The following is a 20,940-nucleotide window of genomic DNA, read 5'->3' on the forward strand; positions in this document are numbered from 1 at the left end:
CCCGCATGTGTACTGTATCAGTCCAGGGGTGCCCGCATGTGTACTGTATCAGTCCAGGAGTGCCCGCATGTGTCCCGTATCAGTCCCGGGGTGCCGCCATGTGTCCCATATCAGTTTAGGGGTGCCCACATGTGTTCCATATAATTCTATAGGTGCCCCCATGTGTCCCGTTTCAGACTAGGGGAGCTGCCCTTTTTTTTGCCCTTTTTTTTAATGAAAATAACAATAAGGTGTTTTTTTTTACTGCAAGGACTGTTAAATGCGCTTCAGTCCAGGGGTGAGCCAAGAGTGCTGTATAATTCATGGGGTGTTGCTAAGTCTGCCGTATAATTCCAGGTGTGCTGCTCTGGTTTTTTAATTAAAAGAATACTAATTTTTATTTTTACTGCAGGAATATGTCTGCCGTATAATTCCATGCCTGCCGCCATGTGTGCCGTATCAGTCCAGGGGTGCCGCTATCTGTGCCATATAATTCCATTTATGCTGTATCAGGTCAGGGATGCCCGCATGTGTGACGCATAATTCTGGGGTGAGCCAAGTGTGTCATATAATTCATGGGTTGCTGCAAAGTCTGCTGTATAATTCATGGGGTGCTGCTAAGTGTGCAGTATCAGTCGAGGGGTGATGCTAAGCAGGGGCGTAACTATAGCACCGCAGCCCCCGCCACCGCGGGGGGGCGATGTGCATGTGGGGGCGCCGGGGGCTGCGGTGCTATAGTTACCTACCCCCCAATCCTCCGCAGATTTACGTATCTTGCTGGTCCTGGCGGCTCCGTTCTTCTGATGAGGATCACAACAAAATGGCCGCCCCCATACAGCAAACAGTTCTCTGAAACTGTCTGCTGTACGGGGGCGGCCATTTTGTGGTGGTCCTCAGCAGATGAACGGACGGAGCCGCCGGGACCAGCGCGATAGGTAAGACTGCGGGGGAGGGGGTTAGCATAGGCGGCGGGGCGACGGGGCGACTGGGCGGGGGGGGTGCTCGACGGGGTGGCGGCGGGGGGTGGGTATGGGCGCCCCCCCTAACGGCGGGGGGGCGCCCAAAACGTAGCTACGCCACTGATGCTAAGTGTGCGGTATTGTCGACCTTACCCATGTCGACCTAATGCTTGTGTCAACCTAATGTCGACCTACAGTGATGTTGACCTTGCTGCATGTTGACCTTAATGCATGTCGACCTTGTAGTCCTAGTGACCGTATCCCATGCCCCAGGCACCCTCAACCACTGTTCTCTGCAACATACAGGAAAATGAAACCAAGCTTAACATGAATATATAATTCTAAATGATTGCTATGATTATTGATTAAGTCTTTTGATGCAGATTATGGCATCATTTTTATTCACATTTTCCTTTCCTCTTTTTGCAGTGAGATGGAAAAGCTCTCCTGAGAGGTAAGGTGAAAATCTATTATAATTTTACTGTCTGTTGAAACTTTAAATAATTTAACCTGATACTGACCAGAGATGGGCACCATGTGCTGGTTTTGCCAAAACTGACCTAAGTCTGAATTTTATAAGCATGAAACAAATTCTAAAAACAGCTACAACTTGTTTTTTGTTCTTATTATTAACCTAATATTATTCATTCCAGTCTATTCCGAACAACTTATACCTCACAATATTGTTTTTAGGCCAAATGGTTGCACCAAGGTAGCTGGATAACTAAGCTAAGCGGCACAAAAAATGTGGCGCTGCAGTGGCAGAAACCCTTACGTTGTTTAAACAGGACATGCACAGTTTAATAAACCCATCATTTCAGCGACAGGTGGTCCCCCTGGAAAAAGCTGGTCAAGTTCTCTGTATAATAGACATACAATAACAGTGAATAAACATATCAGTGAACACCTCCCTATTTGATGACTTTTCACATTATGAGAAGAGACAAGAGGACAGTGAGGATAGAACAAGCTTCCAATGACACAAAATGGCAAAGAATGCCTATAATCTTGCTCCAGGGTTACGGACCGCATCTTTATTTGAAGGTCTGCCCTTATCCCACAATTGTCCGGAATGTACTCCAGTCTATCTTCACCAGCGAACTAGTTTGTTTACACAGCACAGCCAGGGCTGCCGACAGGGGGGTGCCGTGGGTACAGCTGTCCCAGGCCCTGGCCTCTGGAGGGGCCCGGGCAGCTACCCCCAGTGGCATGGATCACCCTCGCCTCCGGGCCTCCCCAACCTGGCAGACCCCATCCAGGCATGCACAATGTACAGTGCAGCCTGTAGAGCGCCGAGCCTAGGACACAGAGGGTCTCAGCGCTCTGCACGCTGCACTGAGCAGTGTGCATTCCTGACCGTGAAGGAGGGAGACAGAGATGCCGCCGCCACTGCTGGATTGTCACGACTGGGGATTTGGGACCCGGGAGTGACCTTGGTGGCTAGCTGACAACCCAATGGAAACAGGACGGAGGCAAGTGGATACAAATGGGTAATGTTTATTGCATAGAATGAACTGGTACAGGGGACATTTGAAAGTCTGTAAAAGTCTTTGGAAAGCTGGGAACTGATAAGTTACTTGGAGGCACGGGAGCACAGGAGCTGGAAAGCACAGAGTAGGGCCACTGGAGTGCAGGTGCCGGAAGCACGGAGTTGGACCACTGAAGAGCAGGTGCCGGAAGCACAGAGTTGGACCACTGGAGAGCAGGTGCCGGAAGCACTGTAGGCAGTGGTGAAGGTGGTTGCTGGTGCAGGTACTGAGGCACGCAGATACAGGTGGACACAGGTGCAGATGCTGGAGCGTGCGGGTGCAAGTGGTCACAGGTGCAGGTAACTCGGAAGCACAGGTGCAGGAAACTCGGAAGCACAGGTGCAGGTAACTCGGAAGCACAGGTGCAGGTAACTCGGAAGCACAGGTGCAGGTAACTCGGAAGCACAGGTGCAGGTAACTCGAAATGCAGGAACGGATGAACACTGGTGCAGATGAACACAGGTGCAGGAAACTCGGAAGCACAGGTGCAGGAAACTCGGAAGCACAGGTGCAGGTAACTCGGAAGCACAGGTGCAGGTAACTCGGAAGCACAGGTGCAGGTAACTCGGAAACACAGGTGTAGGAACGCTGGTGCAGGGTGTTGGAGGCACACAGGTGCAGGAACGCTGGTGCAGGGTGTTGGAGGCACACAGGTGCAGGAACACTGGTGCAGGGTCTTGGAAGCACACAGGTGTAGGAATGCTGGAGCAGGTACTTGGAGACACACAGGTGTAGAAATGCTGGTGCAGGGTCTTGGAAGCTCACAGGTGTAGGAATGCTTGGAAGCAGGATACAAATGCTGGGTAACTGGAATACCACAGAGCTTAAGCAGGAACACAAGCTGAAGCTTCCTTCCAAGTTATTGACAACAATGCAAAAGCAAAGTGTCTATGCAGGGCTGGGAGGATAACCCCTCAGAGCAGCACTGATTGGCCATCCGGGTGATTGGGAATGGCCACACCTGGAACAGTCTCTGGATGAGGCCAACAGGGAACTTGTATCTTTCAAGTGGTAACCACAGAGTTAATGGCTGAATCAGAATCACCCAGGTGCTCATTACAAGCAAATACTCAGATCTTGCTGCAGCAGGCTGAGAAACAAGACTGACAGGCAGGTAAGACAGGACAAACACACTGAGTTCTGGCAGGATTGTGACATGGATGCTGGTAAGTAATGGGGGTGGGGTGCACGTCAGGCAGGCGTGCAGGCGGGGGGTGCTGTGCCTCTGGGGGTCCGGTCTGAAGGTCAGTCCCGGGCCCCAACATTTCTAGCGGCAGGCCTGAGCACCGCAGACAGACCGTGGACTGAGAGTGCAAAGGGACAGCACCCCTGGACTGATAGAGAAGACAAAAAAATATATACCGGCCCGACAGTCAGACTTTTCCCTAGCCACAAAAATCAACTCCCCTCCCTTGTCTGAACCCAAGAGCACAAAGAGATGTACTGTACTTAGCATTGAAAAGTGATAAAGTGGAGAGTGAGCAACAACCAGCCAATCAGCCCTCAACTGTCATGTTACATGTTGAGTTTGAAACAAATGATAGTTAGAGGCTGGACGGTTAGTCATGTATCACTCTTTTGTTCCATTCACCACGGAAGGGGGAAGGTACAGAAAAAGAAAAAGGAAGAATGGGGAGGGTTACAAGGGAACAGGAGGAAAAATCCATATACCAATGAATTAAACAAATATTCACACAGTAAACCAATGTATAATAAACTCAAGCCGCTATCGTGATATATAATACAAAAATGAATATATCAGTCTATATCAAATATAAAAGTGGCACCGTCTCCAGACGTTACATACAGTACTCATGCCAGCTGAACCATTTAACCAGTGGAGATTTGTCTTTAAAAGAGTAGGTTAACCCTGAGGTTTCCATCTGATAGGCAAAATGTATTTTGCTTACAATTTCAGAAAAAGAGGAAGGGAGGGGTCTTTCCAATTCTGAGCTATTGCGGCTCTCTTGGCAATGACAATATGGCCTAAGACGTAGCGGCTTGAGAGGGGCAAATCATTAGGGTAAACATGTAAGAGAGCAATAACAGGTAAAACTGGCACAGTAACCCATAGGTTTATAGAACCTAGATTAAAAATATCTTTCCAAAGTTAAAGTCATTTTGGGATATGTCCTTAAAATAAGGAAGTTCTGTACAGTTTCTCCACCATAGCTTAGACAGCGAGGGCCATATTTTGTGTAATTTAAAAGGTGTGAAATAAAGGCATGTACTAGCTTCAAATGCATTTCAATGTGATTGTTGCATTTAGACATAGGGCAGTATTCAATCATCCCGATTCACCGTTTTTCTCGGCGAATCCGGCTGTTTTCACTCCTTGCGTTGAATCTTTTTCACTGAAAATCTGATTCACCCTATTTAATGTTCACTGTTGAAAGCGAACAGTGAATGCCGGCCAGTTTTCCGTTTCATGCTCGCTGCAATTCTGGTGTATTTCAATGGGGTTTTCACTGGGATTCGCCACAAGTGAATTCAGTGCTAGGATGAAGAAATGCTTTTAACATGATTTTCGCCATGATTCACCGTTTTGCATTCCACATCTTTTTCAGGTGTACTGGAATGTGATCTTTTAAAATAAAGGGTTTTTTTGTGTAAAAAAATCGGTAAGTTTATTCTGTGAAGGGGCGTGCTATTTTTATTCATGTGCTTGCAGCACATGAATATATATTTAATTTTTTTAATTTTTTTTACACATTTGCCTGTGAAAAAAAGTTTTAAACCAAAGTACGCAATAAAATTCAAAGTGCTGCTTGTGTATCGTGCACAAAGTAATAATCTCAAAGTTATTACTGATTGAAGAAAAAAAGGTGCATACATACAGTGAGCACTCAAAGAATAACCATGACCAAATAACAAAAATAATACTTAAATAAGTATGTAAGAGTCCATCCAATATTCAATGATATTTCAAAATGATCTGTAAACCTCCCACAGTAATAATACACCGGGGAGGTAAAAAGAGAAAATAGATATAGTGCAGGTAACTCTTTAACAATCAGGGATTGTAATATAAGATTGCACTTACAATATTGAATCAATTGAAATCACATAGGCATATATCCATGGCAAGCAGCATTCACTTCAATGAATCAGTGTGGAACAACCTATACAGAGAAACTCTCCCACATTGGAGGAGAGCAAAAGATGTCCAGTGTCCAAATGATCTCCTTTGGCTGACGGCTGGCTTGCTTTGGACAGTCATCATCCTTCACCTTCCTCCTGTTCTGGACGGGTTGTTTTGGGAGAGGATTACCCATCTTGAAATACCACCTGCCTGCTGCTTGCCTTGGTTTCCCATGTCATTCTTTTATTTATGTCAACACTTTGTAAGTGCATTTTTATATTAAATACCCTTGATTTTAAGGCATTATTTGCACTCCTCCAATGTGGGAGAGTTTCTCTGTACAGGTTATGCCACACTGATTCATTGAAGTGAATGCTGCTTGCCATGGATACTGTATATGCCTATGCGATTTCAATTGATTCAATATTGTAACATACAAACCCTGATTGTTAAAGCATTACCTGCACTATAACTATTTTCTCTTTTTACCTCCCCGGTGTATTATTACTGTGGGAGGTTTACAGATCATTTCAAAATATTATCGAATATTAGATGGACTCTTACATAATTATTTAAGTATTATTATTGCTATTTGGTCATGGTCATGATTATTCTTTGAACGCTCACTGTATGTATGCACCTCTTTACGTATTCGCCAGCAGGGGGCGGGGAGCCGCTCATTAAATTTTCACTGCACACTGGTCCCGCTCATTACATATGCACGAGCGGGATCAGTGCAGCGGCTCCCTACCTGCGGCCCATGCCAGCTCTCCCAGGGACAGCTTCTGCTGCTTGTGTCCCTGGGAGCCCTCCTTCCCCCACACACTTTCCATGCAGGCAGGGAGGCTTCCATCTCCCTGCCTGTCACAGTCCCCTCGCTCCGCAGGGGTTACAAATCACTGCTAGGGGCAGCGAGCCCCTGCAGTGTTGAATAGGGTGACAGGGAGGGCTGGCAGCGAATGCTCCAGCCCTCCGAAACGTGGTGAATGTGCAGCGAATCCTAAACAGGATTCGCTGCACATGCCTAAAAAAGGCATTGAATACTGCCCATAGTATGAGTTGAAAGGTATTGTAAATTGACTGCCATAGTTGCGGAGTAAAAGTGCAGTTCAAGTCTGATTCCCATTTTTATTGAGAGGGTAACTTAACTTTCCCCTCAGTACCCTGAGCCGCAATATACCAGAACCTTATAGAACCTCTTGAATCACCAGAGGACAATTTTGACAAACATTAGGAGGTGGTAAAAATATCGGTCTAGAAGAATGTAGCTGACTAGAGATCCAAAGTGTAAGGCGAATATATGTGAAGTGTTCTTTAGAGGGGAGATTGAAGGGCCTGTAGTGAAGAGAAAGGTGTAATCATAGTGCCATCCACCAAATCAGTCATTGTAACTCTACCGCTTGACATCCAATAGAGGAGGTTTAAATCTGGTATGATCCCCATGACAGTCTGTAATGATAGGGCACAAGTAGGCAAAGAGATGGTCTTCGTAGTGTCATTTGAGACCGGTCTATGATAGGTTGGGAGCCAAGGAAAATCAATTAGGGGAATACGGGAATACAACTGCTTTTCTAAATCCACCCAAGGTTTTATACTGTTAGAAAGAGAACAATCACTGATTTGCGCTACTAGACAGCCGATCTGGTACTTCCATAGGTCAGCTACTTCTAGGCCACCAAATTTCCAAGTGAGTTTATTATATGCTATTCTAGGAGGTTTCTTCTTCCAGATATACCTTAATATTACCGAATGCCACTCTTTACTTTTTAAAGTGCATCTGTCCCAGAGGATTTATAAAGTGATGCATAGTACATCTCCATACCCTCCAACAGTACCGAATTTGCTGGTACAGTACAGTTTTTTAACGGTCTGTACCGGCAAATAAAACCTGTACTGAATGTACCGGTGTTTAAAGAAGTGACAGCCGGGCAGAGGGCTGTCTGTGCACCCCCCGGCTGTATAGTCAAAGCAGCGGCAGCAGCCTGGTCAATCACTATTATCAATTCTCCCTCTGGACGACCACGAGCCAATAGGAGCTCGCGGTCTGTCAGCCGCTCCTGATTGGCTGCTGGACCTCGAGCTCCTATTGGCTCATGTCCCATGACCATGCCATCTACGTGAACAAGTGCACGCCAAAGAATGAGGTTATATTAGCGCAGCAGCGCGAGTTATGGCTGGACCCTTTCTACTCGGAACCTGTTGCCAGCTGGAAGCTTTTCCAAGAGCGTACACACTGTCTGGAAGGATCCAGGTCAAGATTCAGATTCATTTCCGCCGGTGTTGGAGCAGGTCCCCAGATTGGCAAAGAGGTGAGATGGAGGACACCAGTGACCGCACGTGTGGGATCGGTAAGATCCCTCTCCCCCATGGGCCGGCTGTTCGGCCCTGTACTTCCAATGTCTCTGTACTGTACAGCAGCGCTATGTTTCAGGCACCAGGCATGGTTGGTGGGCCTCCCCTCGCCCAGTCTATAGAAGCTTGCTGGACCGCTGGGAGGGTTATGAGCCGGTCTTCCTATTAATCAGCCCTAGGCTCTCTCTGCCCAGCCACGCCCCATTTACCTGTGGCCATGCCCCTTTCTGGATTTGTACTGATTTCTGCCCTTGAAATGTTGGAGGGTATGCATCTTACTGTACAAGCTGCCCCTTTGACTATTAGGTTGCCTCTCCCTCACTGGGGCCCTTATTCTGGTTGGTGCGGTAATGTCCGCGTGCGGTCGGTCCGCCGATGTTTTGTGTCTGCGCATGTGCAGAGGCGTCTCTGCGCATGTGCGAACGGGATGCACGTCCAAATTCCGCATGAAATGTGTACACTACGAACAGGGGGTGGAGAGGGTCGTGAAGGGCTGTTTGGGATCATTACCATATGTTTACACCCCGTGTTTCATGGGTGTTCCCATGAAAACGCTGGGCGTACGTATGGTAATGCGGTCGTGACGCACGTGTAGGGGGCGGACATATGACATTGCCAGATGTCAGCTGCCCGCCCAGATCCCTGCTTTTGCACGAAGAAATGCCCGTGTGGTCTGAGGTTGCGGGAGCTGCCTGACCACTCGGTCCTGCATTCGATGGTCTGCGACCATCGAATGATGGGGGAGGTTCCCTGAGATGGAGGAGGTGTATTCATGAGAAATACACGTGCGGTCCGTTCGGACTGCTTCTTACCGCATTCGGACGGAGTGAGCGATCCGTACGAAGGGCGGGGTTTAGGACGCACGGTCCTGGCCGCATATTCGGCTCCGTCCGCACAGACCAGAATAAGGCCCTGGATGATCATTTCTTGCCTTGGATTTAAACAACTTGAATGATTTTGGTATAAATGTATGTACACACACTATACTTTCCTATTCTTTCCTTCTCAACATATATACTGACAGTCTAAAGGTAATTTCCCCTTCTTTTCCTTATATTTGACCACAAAAAGTTCTATATACTGATAAAAGGGCTCATTGTCTTACTTAGGGGCCTATTTATTGAATAATAAAGATCATGACTGATAACACGCATATGATAAAGGGTGCCCCAGTCAATCAGCTCCCAGCTGTCATTTTTCAAACATGTGACAGTTAGGAGCTGATCAGCGGGCACAACATTTGTTATATACGCAATGGGTTTTATCATTCACATTGAGTTTTAGCACACATTGATAAGTGAGTCTTTTAGTTTCTTATATTGTTATTACAGAAAATTCCCACCTTTACAATATTAATTATCACATTTATATCATTGTCTTTCAATGTGTTTCATGTACTCATCAGGCTGTGTGATAAAAGTCCACGTGTCACTGATCTGCTGTCACATGAGCCTAAGAAGAAAAGGAAGAAAAAACACGATGAGGAGTCTCCACCTGCTCTTCCCGTTAAAGGTATAATTAATGGGCAGCAATTTACACAGGAGATAAAATATACAATTAGCTACAGTTGAAAACAAATACATCACATTTGTCTGTCCAAAGATACTTTATAGAATGAGGGTTGCTGAAAATCGAGTCCCCCCCCCCGGCCCCCCGGAAAGGTGGGCAAGCCTCCCGTATCTCCCCCACTGCAGAGTTAATGTCTCACAATTTACTGCTTTCCGGGGAAGGGGGCAGGGCTAAAGATGCAGTTGCGCCATTTAGCCCTGCCGCCTCCTAGAAGACCCACAAATTGCGGGATTTGCAGAACTGGGGACCGGGCTTGATGACGTCTACATCAGGCCCTGCCCCCCAAAGTGCTGTTGACAGTCTCCTCTTCGGGTTTCTTCTGGAGAGGAGACTTTAAAAGTAGGCAACCCTGATGTATAAGAATGTTTAAGAATGTATATTGTAAGTACAAAATCGGTAATGTCTCACAATAACATTTGGCAAGTTTTACAATTAAAGTCCAAACATATTACATCCAGTGGCACTCCAGGAGGGACAGAATGCTTTGTTTCTGGACTTCCCTCTTAATGTATGATTGTCATTACCTGTATTGAGCAGGTTCATTGATAAAGAGTGAGTGTAATCATTACTTAAGAGGGGAGTCCAGGAACAGAGAATTGTGTTCCTCCTGGAGAGGGTCCAGGTCCAGATTAACAATGGGCCTGATGGAGATGAGGACTAGGGCTTTCCAAGGAGTCCAGCCCCGTATCTCTAGCCCTCTGGGAACCAGAGATACCTCAGGTTAAAGCTGCAACATTTTCCCCTTAGGATAACATGGGACCCGCTAATACTGACCCCCACCCAGTTCTGACAGCTGCCAGTTCCTCTCCTGGCATTGCAAAAGCTCGAGGTTGATCTAATTCAAACCCAAATCGCTGGGCCTTCAGACTGGTTCATATAGGTTAATTGGTTCCAGAGATATTGCGGGTAACCCGATTTTTTTATTTCTGAAATGTAATTTCATGGCTGTTCATGTTCTTTGAGGGCAGATTTCTCTGGAACCAAATGGCCCAGTTTCAAGGGACCAAAACTTAAAAGTTCTTCAATATGATACTGGTCTCATGTAAATGGGTCAGTTGGTTCCGAAGATATAACCAATATAGCCAGTTAAAGGGGGGGGGGGGGTTTCTCTCCCCTTCACACAAGAAAATGCAGGGGAATGTCCCTGCATGATTCTGGGACCATATTCCCTGGTAAATCCTGGCATTTTCTGGTGTGAAAAGGATATTATTTCAAATAGCCAGGACCTGTAGTGCTCTGAATACAGACGGGCAGCCCCCCGCTCTCTGTCCAGCTGTCATTGACTGTCACTTCTGCCCAGCGGCGGCTGTCCCCCAGTTGCCACGAGCATGTCTTCCCCCTTGGCAATGAGCATGTAATCCCACATGGCAATGAGCATGGAACCCCTGGCAATGAGCATGGAGCCCCTGGCAATGAGCACGTAGGTAAGCAGCACTTACAGTATGTAGCATCATTTTTAATAGGCATTACGGTGTTTGCCATAATAGGTAATGGACATTATGATGTGCGGCTTAACATGTAATGGGCCATATGGTTTAAATTTTAAACCATATGGTTTAAAGTATATTGTGAATTTTGGCTCAATCAGTTTGGTATAATGTTTATTTTGGCTCAATCTATGTGGCAACATGTTAATTTTTCCTTAATATGTATGGCATAATGTGAATTTTGAGTCAATCAGTGTGCCATAGAGTGAATTTTGGCTCAGTCAGTGTGAATTTTGGCTCATTCCATGTGGTATAATGTGTAAGAGGCAAGTACAGTAAGAGGGTTACTATTGTGTTGCATGATTTGTATAAGGGGTATATGGTGTGGTAAACTTAGGTGACCACATAAAAGGTGCTGAAATGTTGTCTTCCAAGTTTTGGCTTTCAGGATTTTTTTTATGACCAGAATGCTGCCTCACCCTGCAAGTATCTCAGGACATCGGCGTCCTGCGGGTGCACCTTTGGAGGGCACCCAGCAATATATCTCCCTGCATCCTCTGAGTGTCGATATCCATCTATCTATCTATCTATCTATCTATCTATCTATCTATCTATCTATCTATCTATCTATCTATATATATAATATAATATAATTAGTTGAAGGTATAAAGACACACCCATAAGCAGACCACCCAACCAGAACACTGGTCACGCCCCCCACATTATTAGGTGCTGGCCACAACCCCTATTATTGCGCATAATAGGCCCTTGATAATTTTCAGCTCCAGGCCTATTTAGATCTTAATCTGGCACTGAGCGGGTCATGTTGGTAGGTATGAGACTCTATTGCACTGCACAGATGGGCTCTGCGGCCATCAGAGAGGAGGGAGTCTGAATGGAGAAGTCTGCACACTGATTACAACTACATAGCCTAGCCTAACAAATTATATTGATTTGGCAAAAATTGGTATTTCATGCACCAATACTGTCATTATTTTATGTACTAGCTATATATTCCATATTTCAGACTATTACAGTATTTTTAGTTTTATTATTTCCTTGTTCCAACATTCAAGTGTTGCACAATAGGGAAGTGGGTGGGTTCCCTGCGCCTTGTAGAACTACACATTTTGGATTCAACCTCATACACCGATTTTGTTTGCATTGTATGGCATGATTTAGTCTCTCTGCCATGGGTAGCATGTTATGGACTCTCATACTTCTGCATTTATCAGGGTAGCTGCATCCACTGTCACTAATAGTGTCCTCGCCTATTATGCTGGGTACACACTAGATGATATTATAAAAACGAAAATGCCAATAATGACACTTTCCGTGAAATCGTTAATTTTTTACACACTATATTGTTCCTGCGGGTTGCTGGCATCGTCCCCTTTCATCTGTACATGTAGCTCTATTTTAAAATTTGTCAGTTACGACTAGGAGCAAATTGCGCAGTGTGCACACTACTATCGATGAGCAACATGTTTTCGGGATCTGCATCATCACAGCCATCCTCCATTTTGTGGGCTGGCCGCTGGCAGCAATGACGATACAGAAGTGACGAAAAGATCCAGGACTGGACGATTTTGTGCGATTTGGTATGTATGCAATGCTACCTACTGGTACAACATTGCAGGCTGCTGCTCACCAATGTTGCTGTCCACCCAATGTATGCCACCCATTTTTTGACTGCTAACTCTGTTCCAACACCCATTAACCCATACAATGTTGCTTTGTTTAGTCATGTGTCCGTGTAGAAGTTCTCTCATTTACTCATTTACTCCTAGGCGCAGTCACATGCTGGTCGGAGCCACTAGTTGGGTCTACATTCTGGGCGCATTCTCCTGCTCGGTGGAGCCACTGTCCGGTTCTACTCTCATCACCGCCACTGCCCGGGTCTCTACGCGGTGCTGCCGTTACTGCCTGAGTTACCTGCTCAGCGCAGCCACTGCATGGGGAGCAATATTTGAAAATATAAAATCAAGAGGCCCCCCATAGCAGTTGCATCCCCTGCACCCTCTATATTTACACCACTACCCTAGTGGATGTTAGGGCATAAAGGGGCAGATGTATTAAGCTTTAACAAGAGATAAATGCAAATGTGATAAAAAGAGATAAACGTCCAGCCAATCAGCTCCTTACTGACTTTTTCAAACACAGCCTGTAACATGGCAGTTAGCAGGTGATTGGCTGGACGTTTATCTCTCCTTATCACCCTTGCATTTATCTCTTGTTAAAGCTTAATACAGTACATCTGCCCCAAAATACCACCTGTCAGCACATATCAGCTAAAAAAGTGAAAAAACCCATGTCGACCTTTTGTCTGTCGACATGTCAAACTAATGCATGTGTTGTCATGTCAAACTAATGCATGTGTTGACCTAATGACCCTGTCGACCTAATCCCATGTCTACCTTGATGCATGTCGACCTATATTGGTCAACCCAATGCATGTTGACCTTAGTGCTGTCGACCTAATGACCCCATGAGAAGAAACAGCAGAAATGTGGACACTTGTTTGCACATTTATCCTCTACCTTTATCCACTGCATTCTATTATATCTGTCTTCTATGATGAATGGATGCGCTCATGTTCAGGGGCGTAACTATAGCACCGCAGCCCCCGCCACCGCGGGGGGGCGCTGTGCATGTGGGGGCGCCGGGGGCTGCGGTGCTATAGTTAAACCCCCCCTTAATCCCCCGCAGACTTACCTATCGCGCTGGTCCCGGCGGCTCCGTTCTTCTGCTGAGGACCACCACAAAATGGCCGCCCCCATATAGCACACAGTTCTCTGAAACTGTCTGCTGTATGGGGGCGGCCATTTTCTGGTGGTCCTCAGCAGAAGAACGGAGCCGCCGGGACCAGCGCGATAGGTAAGGCTGTGGGGGATTGAGGGGGAGTTTGCATGGGCGGCGGGGTTGGGGTGCTCGGCGGGGCGGCGACGGGGGGGGTGGGGGCGCCCCCCCCCTTAATGGCGGTGGGGCGCCCAAAACGTAGCTACGCCACTGCTCATGTTCATATTCGATTTTCTCAGATATGACACAGTAGCAACCCACCACATACATGACAGATCTTTTCAATCCCATTATGTAATGCCTTCCCTAAAGTGTCAATATGCCATACTGATTGAATTAAATAGGGGCTCTAAAGTGTCACATCATTTTCATAAAAAAGAATTACTATAATGTACATGCAACTTATATGATATAAGTTGTTGAATATTATGTATTTTGCTTTAATATATCATATGATCAATCATGCCTATTGTTTAGTGCCAATTACAGGCTCATCTGACCGTACAATATACATAACAATCATTTGTATTTCTAAATCATTTCATTACCAAACCAATGACTAGCGATTTCACAGCAATACATGAGTTTCTGGATGAGACCTACTTAAACCAGCACTGTGTTAATTCCAGTGGGTGTAACTTTATAACCTGAATTATACATGCCAATCATCCTTGTGTCTAATTATCTCATAGGCATTGGATCCCCCTGGAGGCCATGATTAGTAATCACATGACAGAAAACTTAAACACTGGATGAAAAATAATTTCAATAAATATACTGTATGTTAGATAATAGAAAGTTAATTCAGCATTGATCTAATCACAGGGTTGCCTACCCTCCCGGAATGGCGGGGAGGGTCCTGGATATCGTGTCCCCCTCATGGCCCCCCCAGAAAGGGGGGCAACCCTCCCACATTTCCCTCTATATCCCCGAAAAACACCCCCCCCCCCCCCGCGCAGGTCAAATAAGGCGATCGCAGCATTTTAGCCCTTCCCCCGCAGTGCATGCAATGCCTGAAATACCGGCATTGCACTGCAGGGAGCGGGGCTAAAATTACACATTCACCCGAGACACGCCCCCAATAGGACAGACCATCCATGGCTCCGCCCCTGACCCATCTCTTTTTTTCATCTCGGCAATGGCCCCGCCCCCCTGCTTCAGTGAGCTGGCTGCCCTCTCCTGGAGAGAGAGGGCAGCAAAAAGTTGGCAACTATTCTTTCCTCTCCAATAGTCCTTTGATTTCCACATCAACCTATTTGGGAGCCCCGCCCGTGAGTTACGTAATCTACATATGGGACAACCCAATAGGCGGTCTCAGATTGTATACACATTAAAATAAAATATACTGGCTGCATATGTTAAAAGCCTGCGCAGGTGATATGGTCACTAAAGGGTGACAGTGCTTAGGTTGACATGGCTAAGGTCGACAAGGTCGGAGGTTTGACACAAGCATTAGGTCAATAATGGGAAGGTTGACAGTCAAAAGGTCGACATGGGTTTTTCACGGTTTTTTTATGAGCCGACTTGTGCCGACAGGCGGTATTTCATACCTTACCATTCATTATGGCGTGGAGGCAGTGTGCTGAGCGCAGCGAGATACTGCACCCGAAGCATGTTGAGTGCAGTGAGCCATGCGAGGGGATGCGGTTCACTGATGTCGGTGTCCACTGATGTCGGTGTCCATGTCCACTTACATCGAAATTCGTGACAAAATAAACATGAAAAACTCACCTTCCCATTGTCGACCTAATGCTTGTGCCGGCATTTCAAAACTGTTGACCTTAGCTATGTTGACTTATTTTGGTGTAAATCTAAGCCCTGTCTACCTAATATATGTTGACCTTCATAGACTTTATGACCCATACCCCTGTGCATACAGCACTTACTACTCCTACAGCTCCTACTACGACATGTCCCAATAATCCCTCAGCTCCCACCAACCTATTCTGCAAGCACTTAAAGCTCAGTATATTCAGCAATGCTGGACTTGGAGGCAGCTACATTTTTTTTACAATTTATAGTTTATAGGGAATATTTTTGTTCTATCTGCATTGCCTTTTGTATGCCATTATATAATGTTAATGTTGTAAATCTTCACTATATATAATAGTCTTGTTGTTTTGATAAAAATCATCTTAAGACGTTACACAATCTCTACATGTTTAATTAAAAAAAATTATTTCACAAGAAGTGTGGTGTTTTTCTTACCTTCTTGTATTTCTGCTTCAGGATAGTAATGGTGGATTTGCAGGTCTCTGTTATGATAAAGCCTAAAGCTTGAGGGGAGATGGTCTGCAAGGGGCTTGTCAGTCACCAAGAAGCACAGGATAGCGATGACCTTCTCCTCAGCAGTTATGACCCTCCACAGCTTAGTGTCCTGCCCCCGGATGTAAAGTATCACCAAACTCAGCAACTCCTAGACGGTGGCTTCATCCCTGCTCAGGAAGTTGCGTTAGTCCTCAGGGTTGTTCTCCCGAATCTCCATGAGCAGACGAATGTGTGAGAGAGAAACTCTCTGCAGCATCCACTTCTTCATCCAGCATGATCTCAAGGGTGACATTTAATGGGATGAGATATTTCAACTTTTGCGATTTTTAGTAAAAAAAGAAATTTGCACGATTTCCCGAAATCACCAACTTAATAGGATGCAAATTGTGGTAAAATCACACATGCTTGGAGAACCACAAGACCCAGAATGGGCGCCATTAAAGGTCTTTTAGTTCTACAACATTACAAATATTGAAATAAAATACACACACACACACACACACACACACACACACACACACACACACACACATGAACAGTATAGCTTTATTACATACTACATACATTCACACAAACATTACCTATGGATTCCCTCATAGGCCTGTCCTCTTCTCCATGTAGAATCCCAATGAGTACTTGTTGAGAGAAATCATACTCATACTCACCAGGCGCCTCCCAGATCGCCTGATTGACATATACTTCTATGCAGTGTTTGCATTTAATCTGTGGTTAATATAGGACTGCCTCCATATACAATATAGATAAATATAGATAATTATACATTTGTATATCTTGCTGGTTTAAGTATATCTTATGTATTCTTTTAATGTTCTTGAGATGGTATTTTTTGTGCTTTGTATCGAAATGTTTATTTAAAAAAACAAATAGTGGGCGTTACTCACACAGGTGAGACAACTAATGAGACACCTGTAGTGGTATAAAACCAGCTACTGTGGACACACTCAATACTTGCTCCTGAGGAAGCCGGATATTTACTTTACCGGGGAAACGCGTTGAGCACCAGCAATTGACCAGCTAAGGGGTAACCCATCCCAGAGACCTACACCAACCATCCCTGCTACCAGCACACCACATATTTGGATCCAGGAATCAAGCTGCGGCTGTGGGATTCAGTATAATCCCTGAATTGGATACCTAGGTGAGCCATAAGGAAATCCTGAGCTCATTGAAATTCAGAGCACTGGGAACAATTGGTCAAAATTAACCCTTGGAATACAAATGATATCTACAAGGATGGTAATATATCTTTCCTTATTCAGCTGGTTATAACTTTCTCATTCCTTATATACCACTTTGTATGAAGAGACTGAGCCCTACAAATTAGTCATCTTTTTAAAATTCTATTATAAATGTATATCTTTTTATTTATTTGTACAATATTGTGATTTATCTAGTAAAATTTATAACAATATACCGTCTCAAGTGTATGTTTCAGCCAGCGCCGGTACAAACCATTTTTCTTTGCTTGCCTCCCAGATCAAAAGCTGTCTTCTCCGGCTGGCAGTACCCCTGTGTGAGAAGTCTGATGTTTGTTTACATTTGCGGCTCCTCCCACATGCCAGGGGTTAGTCCTGCCCACCAGCCAATAAGGAGCGGACTCTCGCTAATTACAGGACTAACTCCCAGCATTTTCAATTTTTTTTACACAAAAACACACTCTAACATGTTTACAAAATCGCACATGTCCACTGATTCACACAATTTCATGACTGAAAATTGCACATTTTCATGACCAAAAAATGCGACATATTGCACTTTTCACCAGCAAATTCGTATACCATTAGTCGTTTTTTTTAAAAAATATTCCCGATTTTGGAAAATGCAATAATGTTCGATTTTAGAAACTTTCTAAAAATCGCATCCTATCACCCCAAGTGTCTCTAATTCTGGACCCTATCAAGCTGATACGACAGCCACATCATATGATGCCACAATGCGATAGTGAAAAGGATCCACCATAAGACAATTAAGTAGACACATTGTTTAGGCAAACCAAAAACAAAGTAATATATCAGGATTCAGCAAGTATAAACCTATCCTGACTAGCCAAAGAGCATAAATTCAAATAGCTATAATGGGCATCATCTACTTATCCCCTCCTAATGTCCTGTTCACCCTTGCTCAAACTCCTGCCTAGTATTTAAATTAGGCAGAAATCAAACAATTTGGGGTACTTATATGTTAGTTGGGCGCCCACTAAGCTATTTGCTTAGTTTTCCGTGTCCGCTCGCCACGCTTCGGGCTCAAAATGATTCAAGTATATAGGGCCTAATTCAGACTTGAAAGTTTGTCCTCAAAATGGGCAAACTTATGCTGCACTGTTGGTGGAACAGATGTAATATACATACACTGTAGAGTTAGATTTTGGTGGGGTGTGTTCAGATTGAAATATTAATTGCAGTGTAAAATAAAATCAACCATTATTCACCCTGCACAGAAATAAAATAACTCACTGAAATCGAACTCTCGTCTGCACATGCTACATTTTCCCCTTGTGCAGTGTACATGGTTATGGCCTATTTTGAGAACAAATTTGCCCTGCGATCAGATCTGGCTAAAGGAGGACACACACGCACCGATGCGGGCGGTGCGATGCTGTACGATGGGGTGCGCGCTCCCGCGGCACCTCATCGTACAGTACAAAAAGTATGTGCTGCACATACTTTTTGTACTAGCTTTTTCTAGCACAGCATCGCATCGCATGCACATCGTATGCACAAGGCATACGATGCATTGCTATGTGTGCTAGTTAAGCCCACAACGCACGCCGGGATCGGTGCGTGTGTGGGCTGCATTAGGTCAATATATTGGTCATTTGTAAAATCCATAAGTACGTGCACACAATATTGTTTGTCGAGGAGCCCCAAGTTCAAGGGAAATCGTGAGTGATATCATATAGTTTGCATGTTGTTTAGTGTGTACCCAGCTTTTGGGTTAGTGTTATCGTTGCAATGTATTTGATTAATGGCGGTTTACTTATATCAGCTTTTTAGTCATTTGCTTTTTACGCAGGCTGATATCCAAGTCACGTACAGCAGGTTCATCAATGTTTCAGTAAAGTTCAGGGTTGTAAGTTTGTCACATTAGTGACGCTGCATAGTCCATGCAAAACTGTGTGGTGAGATGCAGGAAGATTGTAAGTCACATGCAGGTGCCAGGGGGCAGATGCTGTGAGGCAATGATGGTATTCTTTGCACACTCCTAATTACGACCCTGAACGGGACTAGTGTGTTTAGCAGTTGAAGTAATGGGAGTGATGTACTGAGAGCGGGGCAGCCAAGAAGGGAGGGGGGGGAGTGGGTACTAATTACCCGGGCCCAGGCTTGCTGGAGAGGCGCGGCCCTGGTCCGACCCCTCCCTTCCCCCTCCGTCCCTCCCGGACAGCAACAGCAGCACACACTTCTACAGCGTGAGAGCTTATGCTGAGCCTGCTGTCAGCACATGCTGAAGGTGTGTGCTGTTGCTGCTGCTGAGTTTAGAGTTTATTGAGTTTTCTTGCACCTCCCTCTAAACATTTTGGGGGTGTGGCCTAAGCATGGGAGGGTGCCACACCTCCCACACATAGGCCAAGCCCCCACGGCTGCCCTGACTGAGAGGAGTAGCTAGATGACATGGTGCCCGATACAACTGTATGTTTTGGCATCCCCACTTATGGTAATTTCCCATTACACATTATGCCACACACCGTAATTACAAATTTTGCATACACTACCCCACCCTGTAGTGCTGCTTACACTGCATGTTTGCAGTGGGTGCACGCACCCTTTGTCTGCACATGCACAGAAACGCACAAGCGCAGACACACAACATGGGTCCTCTGAGGGCCGAATGAGTAAGTATAACCCCGAATATGTATTGGGGGTTATTCTTACTCATTCGGCTCTCAGAGGACCGATGTTGTGTGTCTGCACTTGTGCGTTTCTGTGCATGTGCAGAGAAAGGGTGCGTGCACCCACTACAAACATTCTGCTCGCTGGGTGCACGCACACCCTACAAGGTGAGCGGGGGGCAGAGAAGGGCGGGGAAACGCCCAGCAATTCATGGGCTTTACCATGAGAACGCTGGGTGTTCTCATTGTAATGAGGCGGGGACGCGGGTGTGGGGGCTGGCAGCTGTCATCACTGGATGTCAGCTGCCCGCCCATATCCGTCCCAGCGTACACGCATATGGAAGTGACTTTAAAGTCACTTTAATATGCGTGCACCTTCCACATCTTTTGATGGTCGATGACCATCGAAAGATGTGGGAGGTTACCCGTGGCATACGAAAGGATGTTTATGCTAAACATCTATTCGCAGCCTGTGTGGGCCAACCCACGCTGCGAGGGGGGAGCAGGTGACCAGACATTCGGCGGGTGGGTTTTGGTGGACTTGCAATGCTGCGACTTCGCAGCCTTGCGAGTCAACCAGAATAACCCCCATAATGCCCACCTATAGTGCTAGTTACACCCACAATGCCCCCTGTAGTGCTGCTTACACACATAATGCTCCCAGTAGTGCCACTTACAGAAGTTACATGTGGGGTTAAATATTTGTCGCCAAGGGGGGTTACAGGAGTTGCCAGAGGTTGCAGGGATACCAGGCCAGCGCTTCCCTGACAGATGCTAGAGGTACTGGAAGACCTCTAGCGCCTTTCTCCTAATAGGCGGCAGCCATTTTTGGAGGGGTTCAGGTTCTCCGTCTGCATGCAGATGGAGACTCTGGGATATTATACAGGGAGATTATAGTTGGTAGTAGAATTTTGCGCAGCGCCCCATTGAGGGTGGCATATCATGCTCCACCCAAAGGGCATGTTCCATATATGGAGAGATTGTGAAAAGAGATTATGAACATACAACCTAGAAGCATTAGTGTGTAATTTAAAATGACTTACATTCAAATGTACTGTAGATGAGCCCCAAAGCAGTTAGTAAGAGCTACTATACTTGGTAAAGTGCTGAGAAATGGCGCTGAGGA

General features: G+C 45.7%; 1 protein-coding gene across 2 annotated transcripts in view; it reads left to right on the forward strand.

Annotated features, from left to right (window-relative positions):
- The window catches only part of VSTM4 (V-set and transmembrane domain containing 4), an 89,976-nt gene that overhangs the window by 55,284 nt on the left and 13,752 nt on the right, over nt 1-20,940 (forward strand). For both annotated transcript variants that reach the window (XM_083146093.1, XM_083146094.1), the window contains exons 5-6: nt 1,368-1,392; nt 9,307-9,413. In XM_083146093.1, coding sequence (XP_083002219.1) covers nt 1,368-1,392; nt 9,307-9,413 — 132 coding nt within the window. The remainder of the gene's footprint in view (nt 1-1,367; nt 1,393-9,306; nt 9,414-20,940) is intronic.

This window comes from Crinia signifera, chromosome 6, assembly GCF_055691185.1.
Source record: "Crinia signifera chromosome 6, ASM5569118v1, whole genome shotgun sequence".
NCBI classification, from domain to species: domain Eukaryota; kingdom Metazoa; phylum Chordata; class Amphibia; order Anura; family Myobatrachidae; genus Crinia; species Crinia signifera.